The sequence below is a fragment of the Chiroxiphia lanceolata genome, chromosome 19 (assembly GCF_009829145.1).
Source record: "Chiroxiphia lanceolata isolate bChiLan1 chromosome 19, bChiLan1.pri, whole genome shotgun sequence".
In the NCBI taxonomy this organism is placed as follows: domain Eukaryota; kingdom Metazoa; phylum Chordata; class Aves; order Passeriformes; family Pipridae; genus Chiroxiphia; species Chiroxiphia lanceolata.
Window position 1 is genome coordinate 8978802 of NC_045655.1, and position 18289 is coordinate 8997090.

An 18289-nucleotide genomic window follows, 5' to 3' on the forward strand; every position below is an offset into this window, starting at 1 on the left:
TGAAAAACAAACCAATAAAAGTTGATGTAATTATCCCAAATCAGTCAATAACATGATTCTGTGCAAAGATCAGTCACTGTCTATGCTGACTGCCATGTATTTTTAACTACTGACGCTAATGAAAATTTTGCCTTTAAGAGAAGCACCAACCAAATTTAAGGCAAAAAATGTTCCCTATTGCATTATTCTTCTTTAAACCTCTGTATTTTCAATCCATTCCACGTCTAAATGCATTCAAACACAGGCCTGACATTCTCCTATTTCACTTAGCTGGCCTTTTTTTCTATTTTTAGAGTATTTCCTCATCCTGTTGTTGTGTAAGCAGGTGGTACATGAAGCAGAACCATCTATTGTCTGCAGGTGTGTGCCATAATGAACTACATTCATATGGAGGAAGGCCTTTAAACAGAAATACTTCATCATTATCATAAAGGGTCGTGGTTTAATCCCAGATGGCAGCTCAGTATCACACTGGCTGCTCGCTCACTCCACTCCCCTGCCTGTGGGATGGGGAGGAGGATTGGAAAAGGTAAAACTCATGGGCTGAGATAAGAACAGTTTAATAACTAAAATAAAGATAATAATAATAATAATAGCAATGAAAAGGAGAGAGAGAGAGAGGAATAAAACCCAAGAAAAACAAGTGATGCCCAGCCAGTCCCCGAGCAGCGACAGCACCTCCCGGGTGTGTCGTTGTCACAGGGCTCAGCATCTGCTGTCCTTCAACCTTCAGCAGCCCCACAACAGGAGGGTCCTCTGAGACATGGGACAGGGGAGCCACTTCATTTCCTCTGTCTCCAAGGCTGCTGTACTGAAAGCCCATCGCTACTCCTTTGGCTCCTTGAAATCCCCTCTCCCGAGACAGTTAAAGCCCCTGGAGCCTCTGGGCTACTCAAGTGGGAGGTTTCTGCCACATGTTCCCAGTCAGGCTGATTTCAGCCCCCAGTACAGTCTGTTGGGATCCCTCTCCAGAAATACAACTGGGTTCTGCCCCTGTACAGCCTGATGGCATCAGGGCACACTGTGCACCAGTACCTGCTAGAGCCTTATGCTCCCGGGGGCTGACGTTCCAGGCATCTGATCCACATGCTCCAGTAAACAAGGCTGTCCCTCTTCTCCACCTGGCTGGAGGCAGAGCCTCTCTAGTCCTGCTCATAGGATTATCCATTTGCTTCTTGTAAAAATGGGTTAGAATTCCCTTCCATAGAGTCAGGAGTAAGATCAGTCCTTCCACTCTGAGGAACTGCCCACTGCAGACCGGAGCAGCAACTTCCCTGGAAGAACCCCCATTTGTGATTTTCCCTTGCAATCCATGTACCCTCTAGGGTCCAGGTAGAATTTCCATCCCGCTTCCTCACATCCTCTCTGGGGTCCTCACAGGTAAAACCACAGGGTCCCCTGTGGTGTGAACCCTCTGCATTCTCTCTCTGGAGCAAAAGGACACTTACTGTGAATAGCTGAGATACTGGCCTGTACATGTGGGGGTAGAATCTACCTGCTCAACCAGCTTCTCCACAGCAGAGACAAGGGAGGAAGAGAGATTTTCTCTGTGCTGCTGGGTTGGTGAAGCCACTTCATCCACCAGTGGTGCCTCTTTGTCTCTCCAGGCCATCACTGCCAGTGAGTTGGTGTATGACAATGGTGCACTCTGGGCAAGTTTCTGACACATGGTTTGTGCACATCAGACTTCACCTGGATCTCTGAGTAACCTTGTGTTGTTTGGGTCATAATAAATTATCTGTAATTCCCTCAGGTACTGGGTACCTCTCTCCATCATGGTCCACTTGCCTGGGTGACACAGAACATCTTCTTTGAAGGGATACCTTTCCTTCACACTTGACCAGAGTTGCCTCCAGAGGCTGAGGACTTGTGTTGCTCTTCCAATCACCTCATCAGTGCACCCTTCCCTAGAAAATGATCCCAGCTGCTTGGCTTCCCTACCTTCTAATTCCACACCACTAGTCCCATTATGCCAGCATCAGAGCAGCCAGGGAATAATGTGCTCACCTGGATGATGGTTGAAATCTTTCTCCATATCCCACAGCTCACTCAGGGATAAGGGTTGAGGGGTTGCTTCTTGCTCTGCCTCTTCCTCCTGTTCCTGTTATAGCCTTGCTTTGTCCTCCTTTATTAAACAAGCTGTCTTTCCTGCCCATTTCTCCTTGGGAATAGGGGCAACTGGCACACACAGGGGTTGGTCCTCTGATTCAGCTGCATCACCCATCAGTGGGTGAGTACTCACAGGCTTTGAGTAGCCAGGGATTGAGTAGCCATAATGTCTGTCGTGGCCACTGTGATTGTTGTGGGAGTTGGAGCAGCCCCAGTGCCTGTCACAGGGGTTGGAGTAGCTGCAAATAATTGCTTAACCCTAAACAGACCTGAACCACATGCTGGTTCCTACCAATAGGACCACACTGGTTCCAACACCCCAAGTCGATTCAAAATCTTCACAGTTCTCAAATGCTTTTGTAATTAGCCTGGAGAAGAAAGGGAAGCTGTGGGAAGCTGTGTCCATAGACTGGCTCTCCAAGGAGAAAGGAAAAAGTGTAATTATGGATAATTCCCAATAGGTGTCTCCCCAGCACACAGGTGACAGTGGCACTGAGGACACGATCAGGTGAGTGATGACCAGCGATTCCATCATATCATAAATTAGTGTTACAAAGCAGAATAAAACAATAATCTCAGCCCAGGCCCCAATGGCAAGAAACACAACAGGGAGTACAGTGTTCCTTGTAAGTGCAAGAGTGGTGTTCAGATACAGCTCCAAGAACAAGCACAACAACTCTAAGAGCAAATAAATCAACATCATGACAACTGGCTATTAAACTCTGATGAATGCTTGAAACACATTTGTTTCAACGTGCACTGGTCAGATCTGGTTTTAACTCTAAGTCCCCACTCTGGGCTCCAAAAAGGACTGTCATGGTTTAACCCCAGCTGGCAACTAAGCACCACACAGCACCTCACTGGCAGCTAAGCACCACACACAACCTCACTCACTCTGCCCCAACCCACCCCACCCCCAGTGGGATGGGGAAGAGGACTGGAAAAAGGTAAAACCCATGGGTTGAGATAAGAACAGTTTAATGATTGAAATAAAGTAAAATATAATAATAACAACAACAATATCCACAATAATAATAAAGGAAGAGAGAGAGGAATAAAACGCAGGAGAAACAAGTGATGCCCACTACAATTGCTGACCACCCTGTGCCCGATGCCCAGCCCACCCTCCAGCACTGACCAGTGTCTCCCAGACAATTCCCCCCAGTTTCTACACTGGCCATGATGCTCTATGGTGTGCAATGTCCCTTTGGCCAGTTTGGGTCAACAGTCCTGGCCATGCTCCCTCCTGGCTGCTTGTGCACCTGCTCATGGGCAGAGCATGGGAAACTGAAACGTCCTTGGGTTAAAGTAAGCACTAGCAACTAAAACATCAGTGTTATCAACATTATTCTCACAGTAAATCCAAAACTCAGCACTGTACCAGCTACTAAGAAGAAAATTATCCCAGCCGAAACCAAGACAGTAAGACATCTTACCCAGACATCTCCATGGATGGTCCTTTAGCTTGACAGAGGAAAAAAAAAAAAGCATCTGTTAGTAGATTGCACAAGTAAAGAATTTAAAAGTAAAGATCAAAACAAAAATACAGCAATTATTTACTCATGTGTGAATAATTTCTCCTGGTGATCACAAAATTAACTACCTCATACATTATGTCCCGTTTATCTCCCAGGTCTCTTAAATGTCTCCTTCAGAGAACCTAAGATCCTAAACCCCAGATTTTACCTTGGCCAATTTAAGCAGTCTGGGACATCCAGATGCTTCAAATTTTCCCAAATAATTTGCAATGTACTGCATATCACAGGATAAACCAGATTTACTTGTATTCTGAAAGAACAAGATCTGAAAAAATACCTTAAAAGTCAAATCCCTAAACAAAATCATATTACAGTGTGGGAAGGAAAAAGAAACAATCCCACGACCTAATAATATAAATTTATTTCATGAGGACTAGACAGGCACCTCAATTACACCTGAGCTGGGACTCCAAATCAAATTGTTACAGCTCTGTGAGGGATCAAAAACCTCCTCAGTCCCTGTCTGCCTCTTCATTGCACAGGGCTGAATTCCAGACCTAGGACTGCATCTGCCCAATATACTTGGAAAGCCTCAGCACACTTGCAGCTTCATTTGGGTCACCTGGCATTTCTAACCAGATTTTTAGGGTTTTTTTAATTCTGTTCAGTCATCTCTGAAGCCTCACCCCCACAACCCTTTGCTTCTGACACAAATTCAGGTTTAACTGGAATACATTTGTTGCCAAAGAGAAGGGAACCACTCCTTACCCTTTTTCTTTTTACGCAAAAACCACCATAAGGCGAGTGCTCCCGCTCCTGCAATGGTTATCAGGACCAATGCAGCAATGACTCCTTTCTTCCAAGCTGCCAAGATGACTGGAAATAAGAAAAACATGTTTAAGAGAGTATTTACTGTGATAGGCCAATATTACCAAATTCTGCAGTTCCTGACCTTTCATTTTACTACAAATCAGCCTTCTTACACCCCAGGGAAGAACTCTGAGGGGACTTGCATGCAAAGTTCACTAGTGAGCCTCTCATTTGTGACCAAAACCTCAGCACAACAAGGGGTTGGTTTCAGTTTGCTCCTTTGGCTTTGAGCATCCCTTAAACTTTTCTCTGTAAGTTGGACAATCTCTGTTTGTAAAGGGACCTCTCTGTTCAACTTCTGACAATGGTGGAACAAAAGCAAATAAGGGAGTTACACTTAGGAACATCCCAAATGAGATGACCTCACCTATCATGAGGACACTGGTGGGCAGTTCAGTGACTCACCACTGATGGTTATGGGCTGGCTCCTCACGTCCACGTCGGCTCTGTTCGAGGCCACACAATAATATGTCCCCGTGTCCTGCCTCTTCATTGTTTTCTTGTGCCACATGGCTCTGTCTCTATGTTCAATTTTTTCAAACAGAAGAACCTCATTATCAGTTTTTTTAAAAAACCTGAACAGGATTGGCAAAGACCCTTCCTTCACAGAGCAGAGAAAAGCAATCTCACTGCCATCTTCCACTTCTCCATATGGAACACTGCCCAAGCTGGCATCCCTGACTGGCACTACAGAGGAAGGCAGAAAAAAAGCAAATATTAGCACTATTTGGAATAACTTTGATGCTAAAATATTGTGCTGTAGAAATGCTTGATTTAATGCTTAGTTAAACAGAGACTGAATGCACAGTATTAATCTTCCCAAACACTCTCTGAAAGACACCATCCTCTAGTAAATATTTTTATACACCCAGAAATAGAGAGGGCATGACAAAGAAACAAAGCAGACACAGGAGGAAATTATATCCATTCCACAGAGGTCAGTCAGCCACTTTCCTTAAAATCCTTTGGATGCCACTCCAGCCCCAGCCTACAAATTATTTCATTTCCAGAAATAATACACTCAGTCGCTCCATAGTGTAAATAATGATGGTCCAGTTTATGTAGCTATGCTTTCATAGTTATCTAGAGCTGTGCTATTTTATGCTGTGTGGTAACTGTATTCTTGTACCCTTTAATATACAAGTTGGTATCAGCAGATAATGGATTGAATTCTCCAAGGGCATAAGCCAGTCCCAAATTCCAATGGTTACAGAATATGGCAAACACAAAAGCGAGGGAAGTTAGTTTGCATTTGCACAAATTGTAAGATTATGCATACACAAAATACAGTTTTTAGGTTTGCTAGTTTACAAATTAAGTATTTTAGCACATACAAAACTAGTGTAGGAGCAGATGAGCATCAGCCCTTGTAACTACATGGGGGAAAAATGGACACATATTCTGTGATTCAAGGCTTGTAGAATGTCAGCAGCTTTGCAAAATGTTTGGCATAGGAAGTATCTGCTTTGCTCAAATCCCCACAGAACATTTCTCTGAAAATATTATAAATGTGTTTGGGGCAGTGTCACAGATAACACAAGGCAGATGTAAAGAAGGAATCATTAAGGCAACACTGGTACAGAAGCAGGAGGAGGAAACCAGATCTGATATGAAAAGATGCTGATCATGAAAGTTCTTTTTGTATTAGGGAGCAGATTTAGATGTAAGACATAGATGGGTTCCTATGACTGAGCCTATGACAGAGAGGATTGCTCTGGAAAACATAAGTGCTTCTTCAGACAGAAAGGACAGAATACAGAGAATTCAAAGCCACCACCTCAGCAGTGGTAGACTGTGGAAGATTGGCTCACCAGGCTCCAAAACATGACTCTATTCAGAACTTCCAAACAGTGCCACAATAAATCCTGAACCACAGCTCTAACAGCTGGGATACACTAGTTCCAGCAGAGAAATACCCACTTGTCAATGGATTAAGATTGTGCTTTGTGTTTGCATATTTGTACCTTGTTATTTCAAACCACCTTGACTTTAAATCTCCCTGGATAAATCTCTTCAGAGCTTTTATCACTCAGCTTCTCTCTAGAGTTAGTTAATGGTGGAACTGATGAACTTAAGGTGAGTCCTGCTGCTAATAGCCTGGGTGAGTGCAAGTACTGTATTAAAAGCCCTTTTTGGGAGCTCAGTGAACGGGGAACACATCCTTCACTGTGCAATAATCCAACTGACTCAGAATAAGCCCAACAATTCTGGATGTATCTGTTCAAATCATACACAACTCAATGCCAAAACTCAGAGGGAAACCAGCCTATTAACCACAAGTTAACACCCTTTTTAACACCAACACAATTTGGGTTCAAGCCAGGACACAAAACTGAAAACTCCCTGGTAGAGAGAAATTACCTCTTCTTTTTGAAAGGTCAAGTACAGACCTGCTCTGGTCCTGAACTACTGTGCTTTGACCAGCAACCACTTTAATTCAAGTGAGCAAAAATCTGTAAACATTTCACATCCATTTTGCTTAGTCCATCATTTGCTGCTGAAGTTTCAAAACTCTAAACATGACACCAGACAAGAAGAAGAATTGAACAGACTTACCTATTACTGTGACGTTCAGGATATCGCTGGTTTTCACACCGCTGGAGTGATTATTTCTGGCATCACATCTGTATCCTCTTTGGTCATTTAGTCTAATATTTTCATCCAAGAACGTAGCATATGTGTCATTAATGACTATTTTCTCGAGGTCATCTCCTTTGTAGAACCTGAAGGTTTTTGGTGGTGTTCCCATCACTGAGTGGCAGATCAACTGCAGAGGCTTCCCCAGCACCACCTCCGGCAAACCGCCGGCGACGGAAAGAGTTGGCTTGGAGACTGGAGCTAAAAGGGGAATAAAAGAAAAAAACTGTTGAAAATTGCACTGCATAAGGCCAAAAGACACGATATTATTTTATAGAAAGTATTTAAATGCACAGTATTTATCTAGTTTGCACACGCTATTTTGGGAAGCTCTTCCTCGTCGATAGAATAGAAATGGGGGGACCTGACCAAATCAATAATGTAGGTAATAGAACATGTGCCTTTGAATCAAATAGCATGCAGGGAGAATGTGAAGGAAAACAAAGGATGAGTGACACAGCTGCAGATCATCCAAACTCCAGAACTAATTCTGACCCAAGGACTAAGTGTCACATTGCATGTATGACCTGAGATGGACCGTGCTGCACCTCATCAGGGCCCTCTGTTCCACAGGGAGTCACAACCCAGCTAATCCCCTTCACAGACTGGAGAACCACCTGAGCTTGTTCCATGAGAGGGAAGGGAACTAGAGTGCTAATAATCAGCTTTTCTGGAGCAAAGCTAACCAGATGACCTCTGGTTCTCTTGGTTTCTGCCTGGAGAATCAGGGAGAGGGATTCAAGGCAGACACTGTCAGAGTTTCAGGTCAAACGGATGAGTGAAAGATTTGCACAACAGTTCTGGCTCCTGCAAATGGTAATGAATGAATTCATCTGACACCCAGCAGAACCAAGGGAGCAGCAGGAAGCCATGTCAACTCCTTTCTCCCAGGGCCAGCTCTGGAAAAGTCTGACTTGATTAGATCATGACACACCAAATCCTCTACAGCTGAAGATGACAAGAACATCTCACAGAAATTAATATTGCAAGAACTAAGAGACACCCTGCTAGTTCATGGACTAGAGGCTGATTCTGTAAACAGATGTGCTTATTTATAAGCTTCTGGTTTAGATCCTCCCCCACCCTGTTGGGTTCTAACCCTCTGCATCAACTCACCATAAACATTTATCCTTACAGGTTTGCTCTCCTTGACTATTCCTTTTACTTCAGCTTTACAGGTATAAGATCCAGTATCATTCACATTAACTCTCATTTTTAAGGTTTGAGAATTTTTCAGTGGGATGTCTCCATTGGCATTTTTCCGTATGATAGAGAAGTTAGCTTTCTGAAAACCATTAATGCTGCAATTCAAAATTAATTCTTTATTCTTATCCAGCTTAGTCATAGAAGCAATCAGTGTTGGCTTGGGAAATAACTCTGCAAGATAAAAAGAGAACTAATTCATTCCAATTGAGCCTGAAAGAACAGGACTACTTATCTCAACATATACAGAATGAAGGACATACTGAAAGTTTATAATCTGGGAATGAAAAAACCATGTTATTTTAATATTATTATATTTTCAGGGAAAACAGAAACTCAGCAACCACTTGAAACCACTTTTCACGTGTTATTTGAGGACATTATTTAAGCTGGGGAGTATTCATAGGAAAAAATCAGAAACTAAAATCCAAATAGCCTTTAACTTAGAGAAAATTTACACTTAGATGTGGAGGTTACACTTGGATCTTGAGTTCTACCAAATTTAAATTTAAATATCGATACACTGAGTAAAATCTAAGATGAGCAGAGGTTTTACCTGACACGACAACATTCAGTTTAGTGGTTTTAGATGCTCCCCCTTGCTCCACCTTACACAGGTATTCACCACTGTCCTCTAGAGTAGCTACTGTGGAATATCTCAGAAGTTTCTTATCTTGTACACTGTTCAGTATTGATTTGTTTTTCTGGAGGATGATTTCAATGTCACGCATTCGAACTACTACAGTTGAGCATTCAAATTGTATTTGGTCTCCTTCTGTAACATTACTTGAGGGCACGGTGGTCAGAGTGGGCTTTATAAATGGTTCTGCAAGAGAATACATATCAACATGCAGATAAACATATATAACTATAAATACATGGCCCAATTTTAACTGTAGCAAGCAAACAAATGTCAAAAGAAAAGCCAAGCAACTCACCCCTGACTGTAACGAGGGTTTTGTTGCTGTGTGCTGAGTCTTCCCATTCAAGTTTTACATTTCTCCTACCAAAACAATCAAACTGTAAAATATGATCTCCTTCTTCAACAGAAACCTCCAGTACAGAAAAATTTGTGTAAGATTCAGGTACACATGTTTCTCTAGGCGTTGAATTCGTCTTTATCTTTCGGAAACAGAATTGTAAAGGAGGTTCTTCTTCAGGCAGCTCACAACGTAACTTCACAACTTCACCCTCCAAAACATCTCTTCTGTCAGCAGTCAGGATTGGCTTGGTCATTCCTTACACCAGAAAGCAAGAAAAGAAATAGAACATTGCATAATCCTGAAAGAAACACTATCCCTGATGACTGTGGTAATGATTTATGCTAATTAACAGATGCAAATACTTCGCAAGAACCAAGCTTTTGAAGACCACCCGGAATCTACTTAATGCTGAACAAATTCTTTCCAAATTGCTTTTCCAAGGGGAAAAATGTCACTTGCAGTCAAGAACACAAGGCTACAAAGAGTATGGATGGAGGTGGCCCTTGTTCTCATCAGAGATGAAAGAACAAGACTGACACAACAGTCTGCAAAAGCAGCCCAGAGCTGACATTCCTTTGGCAGTGGCTGTCACAGGCTGAGCATCTCGGTACCTTGTTTCCAGAATTTCCAAGAATCCACCCACCCTCCATCACGTTTATGGGAACAGGCACAAGCTTTCACAACTAATACTTCCTCTAGTCTAGGGAACAGAGGCTCAGGACAGCGGGGAAGGTGGCACAGAGGGCACAGACTGTTCCTGACTGTCACTGATGTCACCCTGGGATCACGAGTTCATTTCCATGCCTGAGCATGAGGGTTTGGTACTAAACTCTGGGGAAGTACTGTGAGGCCAATGGATAAAAATCACTTTGCAAGATATCCTACTGAGCACTGACTATTATTACTTCCCCTGGAAGGTTGGGGGGTTTTTGCCATGTTTGAAAGAGCACTCACCTGTTACCCAAACGTGGACGGGGTCACTCTGTCTTGTCTTTTTATCTGCTTTCACAGTACACTGATAGTCTCCTGTGTCTGAAGATTTGGCCACAGGTATTTCATACCGTGCATCTCCTGTGTCTGACACAGTCATAAACACGAGCTTGCGGTCCTTAAAAATCGTAAAATTATACTTCAGCTGGAAATCAGCACTTTTGCTGATATCAGCGTGGCAGATAATTGACATGGGAGCTCCATTCCTCACTTTGACAGATGGCTCAACCTTGATTTCAACGGTGTTGAAAGTAAAAACTGGAGAGAGAAAAAAAAAATCTTATTTATTTTCAGTTAGTCCAACATAATACTGTTATCTCAAGTTGCTGTACTTTAATCACAAGAAGTAATTACAAAATTTACATTTTATTTGATAAGAATATTGTAATTTATATACAAACTAATTTATATAATTTATATACAAAAATAATAAACACATTTAGAAACAAAGTTCATAATAGTACTTACATATACATGTATATGTGTTTAGAAATATATTCTGTGTTTATAACCACAGCAATGATAAATAATTTGTAGCTTAAATGTGGTAACTGTTAGAATCCTGGTATACTTAATATTTTTATTCACACAGATGGAGGACAAATTATAGAGAAAGATCTATCAGTTCATTGATTTTTCCTTCCTTTAGAACTTACACTTTTTTGGGTTATGCCCATTTTGGTCAGGATTTGTATTAGAAATTTGCTATTAGAAGGAAAACTTTCCTGCATCTAAAGAAGCCCCTTGCCCTGTACATTTACCAGATATTTATAATGTGTCCTTGCTAGAGAGAGTTTTGGGCATAAAATCAGTGCAAAAATTGCAATTTTTTTTTGCATGTGAATAAACCACATGACAACAAGAAGCAAACCTTTGTCCCTGGTGATGGAAAAAAGGAAGCATGAGAAGTGTACGTGCTGGGAGTCACAGGATGAAAAGGTAAAAAGTTCCTTTAGAACACGAGTTCTGAACTCTGCTCAATTGACCAATTCCTTTGCACGAGCAGGAGAAAGTGTCCTTAATTTATATTCTATAATTTTATCCTCCCTTCTTGCTTGTGGGCATGAGAGGCTTTTTTAAATACCAAAACAAAATGCTAATTTTCTCTCCCACCTCTTTTATGCCTCTGGAAAGCAAATTACTCTAGGAAAGATTTCACCAAAACACTTACTAAGATACGAGCAGCACATCTCTCATTTAAACACTGCATGAAGAAACAGCAAAAAGCAATAGCTTTTCTTTTCATATGGCCAAATTTCATACTGAGATATCATACAGCAAATCCAAGTAAACCCTGTTACAAATGCACACCAACAACCGAGAAATTAGTTAAATTAGTTATTTTAAATTTGTATGTGAAAAAAAAACCACCAAAAGTAAAATTCCCTACCTTTATCCTGAGTGTAGAGTTCTGAAACTGCGGGAAAAAAAAGAAATGTTATTTTCAAAGCTTGCAGATTGAGAGACAGCAATGTGAAACTGTTAAAAAGCCTCCCCAAAAAACCCCCCAGACAAATCAAAACCACAGGTACCCACCCAGAGATTTAGTTATCAAACTTACACTGCAAGAAAATCACCAGAAGAGCAAGATACATCTCGTTCCTGAAGAACAGACACTTAACCCCAAAAATCAAACAATATTCATTATCAGAGGTGATGCCTCCAGGTACCAAAACCACGTTATGGTCTTTTTTTTCCGTTGGCTCTTTATGGAAACTGATAAAAATTTGCCATGAAAATGTGTAAGTTATCCCAGATCTTCCACAGAAACTGGCTGGATCAAGTAATCGTTCCCATTACTGGAAACTGGAAACGGCAAACAATGAGAATCTATCTGCTGCTCCCAGGCAGATTACTGGTCAGGAAGTGACTGGACTTTTCCTGAGGGCGCCACCAAATGCATTTGCTTTGTTTAATTTCTTAAGGTGTATTAAAAAAACAAGAAGTTCCAATGACATTTATCCTGCAGTTCCTGTCAATATGGGTATTTTTAAGTCACAATTAACCATTTAGGAACACAAATTACCTTTGCTATTTGAACTCAGCAGATTCTTGGGCAAATATTTCCCTTCAGCCTCACATGGTGAATAGATGTACATAATTACCCATTTTTCCCTTTTACATCCATTTCTAGGTGTCCCATCTTTGCTGTGGCTGTGGGGTGCACAATAAATTCGAATTATCTCAGAAACCAGAGCTACTGTTGTGTGAGACCAGAATATGGACAGGTAGATCTCTCATATCACCATCAGATATCAGAAACATGGATCTGCACCAGATTTTATTTTATGCAGTTAGGACAGTGCAAAGCCTGCAAAAGCATAAACCTTACACCTCACAAGAAAAAGAACCAGTTGAGTTTCAATTCTCAGCAAAAATCTGCAGCAGCACTGGCACAATCTGAAATAGAGTACACTTCTCTGTTGCTCAGGATATTAATTTCTCACTGTATCAGCCCACTTTTAAGTTAGACTTAAGCCATTCCCATCCTGAACACTGACTCAGTCTATAAGCTTGACAAAGTGAGTTGAAATCAAGCCCTTCAAAAAGTGTTTCTTGAGTTGTGTGTCCCAGAACTCCCCAAGCAGTGACTTAGTAATTCTTGAAAATTCAGTGTTCAGCTCTTAATCTCTTTCTCTCCTTTGTAGACAGAGTCAATGCTTTCCTTTAATTCCAAGCTTGTTAAAACACTGTGTGAAACAACAGTAAATATGTTCACAGAAGTCTATAAAACAGACAGACAGTTCTCATGAGCTTCACTTATATGAAATCCTTGTTTTTTCTCCTCGGGGTCAATGAAAACTGTATTTTTCCCCCAAAAAATCAATATTTTAAAGCTATAAGTGTACTTCAATGCTTGTATTACACATATAAGAATGGCATTTTGCAAAGGGAAACAGAAGGAAAACACTCATCTGTTTAACAATACATCGGTCATGAACAAGCACCTCTCTGGCTGTTTTACAGAATGGCACAATAGCCACAGCAATTAATGACTAAAGACCAAGCCGTTAACTACCAACAGTGTTTGTTCTGCTTAGTCCAGGCTGTTGGAAACACACCACCAACAAAGGATTGGGGCTTTGGCCGGTGGCCAACAATGGTCTCCAGGGACAGGTAAAGGAAAAGGGCAGGAGGACACATGGCAGGTGGAGAACAAAGGTAGATCAACTTTTGCTACTGGTAACAAAAAAATAGGAAGGAAGGAGATTTTCCCCTTCCCCTCTTTCCCCAGAAAAGAATTTAGCACAACATAAAAAGCTCAGCAAAACCACACCAGTCTTTCCCACGAGGGACAAAGGTTTCTCCGAGCTCCAGTAAGGGAAGGAGAGAGTGAGTGTGAGACAAGTTCCGAGCCAGGCTAGTTTCAGACTCAGGTGGAAGGCCAGCTTTGAGGATGAACTAGCTCAGGAGTAAGGTTTAATGGTGCCAAAACCTGAAGTTGTTGGGAGATGTCGTTCCCAAGTGAAGTACATTCCAGAAGATCTTACAGGCTGATTAATTACACTGTCACATTCCTGCCCAGCCTCGACATTGTCGTGGAGAGGAAAATCCCGCTGGTGTTGACCAAAATCCAAGAAGTAAATTCAGCTGCAGGAATTCAAGCCAAAAGAACATGAAACTTGGGAGAAAAACATTGCAAACACAAAAGAACGGCTTGAGACCATCTTCCCTGGTTAAACTGGAAATCACATTGACCTAAAGAATTTAAACTTCAAAGCACCTGTGCCAGTAATACAGCTGCAGATTTTCCTGACAGCCAGCTTATTGTAATCTCTCCAGATATGTATTTCTGAGTTACATAAGATCAAATTTATTCTAATATACATCATATAAAGAACTCTATTCAATCCCTCTCTCTATTTATGGGAAAAGTAGGATTGACCTCCAAAATGCAACACACCTCCTGAAGCAGACAGAATAACTCATTATAATCTGACCGAATGCCCTTTGAAATCCATGGGAATCATCACATTTCATCTACTGCCAATGAATTGGGCCCTTAAACATTAAAAACCTCCTCTGGGAATTCTCTGTTTCTACTGGCTGGATCCCCTGCTGCTTGCTTACATCTGACATTTCCTAAGAGCCCTCAGCTCTGGCATCCGAACAGAGCTCCGCTGAAACGAGAGGCAAAGCCTATTTTGCTAACTAAGGGAAAGATGCTGAATAAGATTTTCAAATTTTTCCCTCTGCAAATACAGTGTTTTCAGGCAATCCCTTATGACAGGAAAGGGAGCTCGGAGTTCCCAGCCCATTCCAGCTGTTTGTTTCCATGTGCTCTCCGGGCTGGCGTGACAGCAAAGAGCGGCCGCGGTGCTGGTGCTCAGCACTGACATCTCACTTCCTCACACAGCACACACCGAGTCCAGCCAATTCTGGGGCCCCTCAGCTCTGCCTCCTGCTCTCAAATGCCTGTTCCTGAGGGCAGTTTCACTTTCTTCAGAAAAGAATTTCTATCTCACCGATAAAAACTTTTCTGGGGTCAGAAATCTCATCCCTTATACATAATTTCTTGTGTAAGTTCACTGACTTTAAAAACAGTTAATTGCTACAGAGGTGTATCTACAAATGTTTGGGTTTTTTTCTAAATTTTACTTTAAAATGTATAAAAATTCAGAGATCTGGGTCCATCTATACTGAAGTCAACACAAGCTTTCCAGTAACTAAATCAAGACCAAAAGAGCAGCTCTGATTTCTAATCCTCCAATTCCTGACACAGATAATCATTAAATTATTTTGATTTCTTGCAGCTGTGAGCTGTTTTGCTCAATTCTAAATTCTGTTTCAGTATACTCATAGATAATAGAACTATGACAAGCATTGCTGTTTACACAAGTCTGGACAAACCCCTGGTGAACTGTGAATGAAACAAGTTCTTTCTACATATATTTTCAGGGCATACTGTTCTGTCTTGAATGTGGGACACTTGCATCATTAGTCTTTTTTTTTAAAGTGTCTCTTTATACCTCCCCAGAGAAGAATTAAAAATTAATTTTCCTCCATGGATTTGAATATTTACAGAGTACAATAAAGAAATTAACCCTGCCTTTTTTTCCAGGAGTCTGGAAGTTCTACAATTTACAGAAACTCTGGATTGCCAGTTTGTGCATCTGGGAATAAATTGCATTTCACAATGGCACCATCTGCTGGGAGATGAGCACGGCAGTGAAGTGCAATTAAACATGTGATTACTGGTATCTAACACCTCCTCCAAATGGCAACATAAACTAAACCTGGAAAAGCAACCGAAAGAACCAGGGAGTTGATAATGACAGAATGTCACTGAGGCTTTCACACTGGAATTTTTCTTTTTAATACAACAGGAGCTAATTATTGCTATTTAGTTTTATGCTTCCTTACTGCTACAGTGCAACATTGAGAAGAACACTAGAAATCTAACCTTGACTTGTATTTCGTGTAACACAAACCTCCACGTACCTCATCTGCTGGATAAAAGGAGAGAAATTCCTTCTTTCAGAGATGTGAAATCAATTTATGACTCCATTATTTTTGTGGCCTGTGATACCACCTTGACCTTTCCCTGTGCCAGCAGCGTGTGAGTGACTCAGCTCCTCAAGGGCATTTTTAACTGCTGTCCACTCCTGCATTAACAAATTCCTCCGTTTAGAAACACACGACACAGCCTTGTGTCACTGTCACACACTGCCCTTCCCTGGCACTACACCAGGATTTGCACTTGTTTTGTTGAACATCCAGCATTTCTGGATGCAGCTGAAAACCAGCTTCGAGCTCTGCAGGAATATCCCTCACAGGGGATGGACAGTGACAGAGAAGAGATCAGAAACTTCTGGCTGGAGAGGGAATTAATCTGGAAATATTTCTCCTTGGTGATTCTCCAAGAATTATTCCACATAGGTTTCACAAGGATAATTCAGTTGGTAGTGACTCAACAAGCTGGTCCAACTTGACAAGAAACCTTTCAGCAGAGTTAACACAAATCAAGAGGCAGAATGATCTGCTCCTTACCTGCAGCAGGTGCCCACACATGGCCAGTGCTGCCACTCATGTAACTGCTGGTTAAACTGCACAGAGGGGCAGATACTCCTCAGAGACACCTCAGAGTACACCAACAGAGGTTTAAAAAGGGATGAAAAATACAAAGAGTCCTGGCAGATGTAATTTTTTTTTAGCATTTTTCTTTTCATTCAGTAAGAAAAAAAAAAAGTTAACTTTTATCAGAGGTTAGGCAGCAGAAAAAAGTTAAAATTACCACTATGAGTTTGTAAAGAAGGCTGATTAAGCTGACTAAGAGAGTACTCCATATTTTTCAACCACAGCACTCTTATAGCAATTCCTGAACACATTTCTCTGGAACACTCTTCATAGAGTGATGTCTGAATTTATCCCATGAGAAATGTATTAGTAACCTCAGTTTTCCATGTCTCATTCAAATTCTTTCTTTCTTTTTCCAGTTTTGGGAGAGGATTCAGAGGACAGACATACCACATTTCATCTTTGGGAGATGTGGGAGTTGCTAGGTTATCAAACTGGGTGCCCAAAACTTCCTTTCACCTGCTGACACGTCCTTTGCAACCTGCAGTTAATTGAAAACCAGTCACTACATCAAAATTCTCATTGAGAACCTGAGCATCACTGCAAGAAATTTAAAGCTACCTTAAATATCCATATAGAAGAGATAATTTCCTCTTCTGCTCTTAATTGTCCTCCAGAAAAACAATCCTCTCACAAACACCAAGTAGTTAAAACAAACAGCAGACTGGCTCCCACAGCTATTTTTACAGGAGTGTAAAAATACGGTATTCAGTGAGGATAAAGCTATATCACTAAAACCTTTCTGCAGACAAAACAGAGCCTTAATTTAATTCATCACCAGACATAGCTGTCAGTACATGGTGATTTCTAGCAAACCTTCTGCAGATATCTACTGTAGCAGATGCTCCTCCAGAACCTCTCAGGATGAGAAACTGGAGCTGGGAATAACTTTCATAATTCTGCTGAAAAATGCAAATTTCCCTGGAAGCCTGTGATAGAATAGACACAGTGTGAAGCTTTCACAGCCTTACTACAGAACACTATCACACTATTTACATTCTCAAATTAAAGAACTGACCTTGTGAATGAAAGCTCAGTTTGGGTTTTATTCCCTTCCACCTGCTTGCTTGAGGCAGAATATTGTCACAGCACCAAGTGACACATATTTCCCTTTCTGACTTTTTAACTTACTTGTTTTGGCTGGATGGCTTCTGTTCTGTAATGTCATGTTCATTACTCTTTGTTAAATTTATTCAGTTCTTCTTACATGTACAGTCACATTAATTGCAGGCAGAAAATTTGTACATCTAATAAAAAGGGAACTCTGAGCTTGCACAATATCTTACTGTTGGCATAAAACTCTCTGCATACATGCTGAACAAAGCAACATCACCTTAGTCCAAAGTCAATAGCCAGCCCTGCCAGGAAAACAATCAGCATGAAGTAAACTCACTTCCAAACAGAAACCAGGCCTTTGGACTCATCCTCTTTGGACACCCAGGCTGCGCATCCCGAGGGAACCTGCACACACACCACTGAAGCTGCTGTACATGAGAGATCCTGGTGACCACCAGACTTTTATTTTTTGAAAGGCACGGCCAAATTCACAGCTCATTTGCTCTGTAACCATTCCCCATTGCCCACACACAACATGAAGCAGCTTCTTAGAAAGAGAAAAGCATTGGGTGGTGGGTGAGCACCTCCAGGGCCTCTGAGGGGACACACCCATGTCTGAGGGGACACCATCCTGGGCCGCCAGTGTCTCAGGGACTGTGTGTGTGGGTTTCTGACAAGAACAGGGTCCCACAACAGGAAAATGCACAAACACCCCAACAGTTCTTCCCCCAACAGCTGCATTTTCACATGTGCTTCCTGACAGCTGTGAAAAGATGTTTTCCGCCCTTGTGGTTTGCTGTCAGCGTTTCCACACCAGAAACATTTGTGAAGGGAGGGTGGAGATTGTCTTAGAAAAAATTAAAAAAACAAAACAAAACAAATCCC

The 18289-nt window shown here is 41.5% G+C and overlaps 1 protein-coding gene across 8 annotated transcripts in view; it reads right to left on the minus strand.

Moving 5' to 3' along the window:
• Positions 1 to 12135, minus strand: part of PECAM1 (platelet and endothelial cell adhesion molecule 1) — a 32130-nt gene extending 19995 nt beyond the window's left edge. The window contains exons 1-10 of one of the 8 annotated variants that reach the window (XM_032706511.1): positions 11832 to 12135; positions 11661 to 11687; positions 10235 to 10528; positions 9236 to 9535; positions 8854 to 9123; positions 8211 to 8471; positions 7014 to 7295; positions 4863 to 5144; positions 4356 to 4463; positions 3546 to 3573 (exon numbers count right to left, since the gene is read on the minus strand). In XM_032706511.1, coding sequence (XP_032562402.1) covers positions 3546 to 3573; positions 4356 to 4463; positions 4863 to 5144; positions 7014 to 7295; positions 8211 to 8471; positions 8854 to 9123; positions 9236 to 9535; positions 10235 to 10528; positions 11661 to 11687; positions 11832 to 11865 — 1886 coding nt within the window. In that variant the 5' untranslated portion in view covers positions 11866 to 12135. The remainder of the gene's footprint in view (positions 1 to 3545; positions 3574 to 4355; positions 4464 to 4862; positions 5145 to 7013; positions 7296 to 8210; positions 8472 to 8853; positions 9124 to 9235; positions 9536 to 10234; positions 10529 to 11660; positions 11688 to 11831) is intronic. The other 7 variants (XM_032706513.1, XM_032706512.1, XM_032706514.1 and 4 more) reach the window with 7 other exon arrangements.
• Positions 12136 to 18289: the final 6154 nt, after the last annotated feature.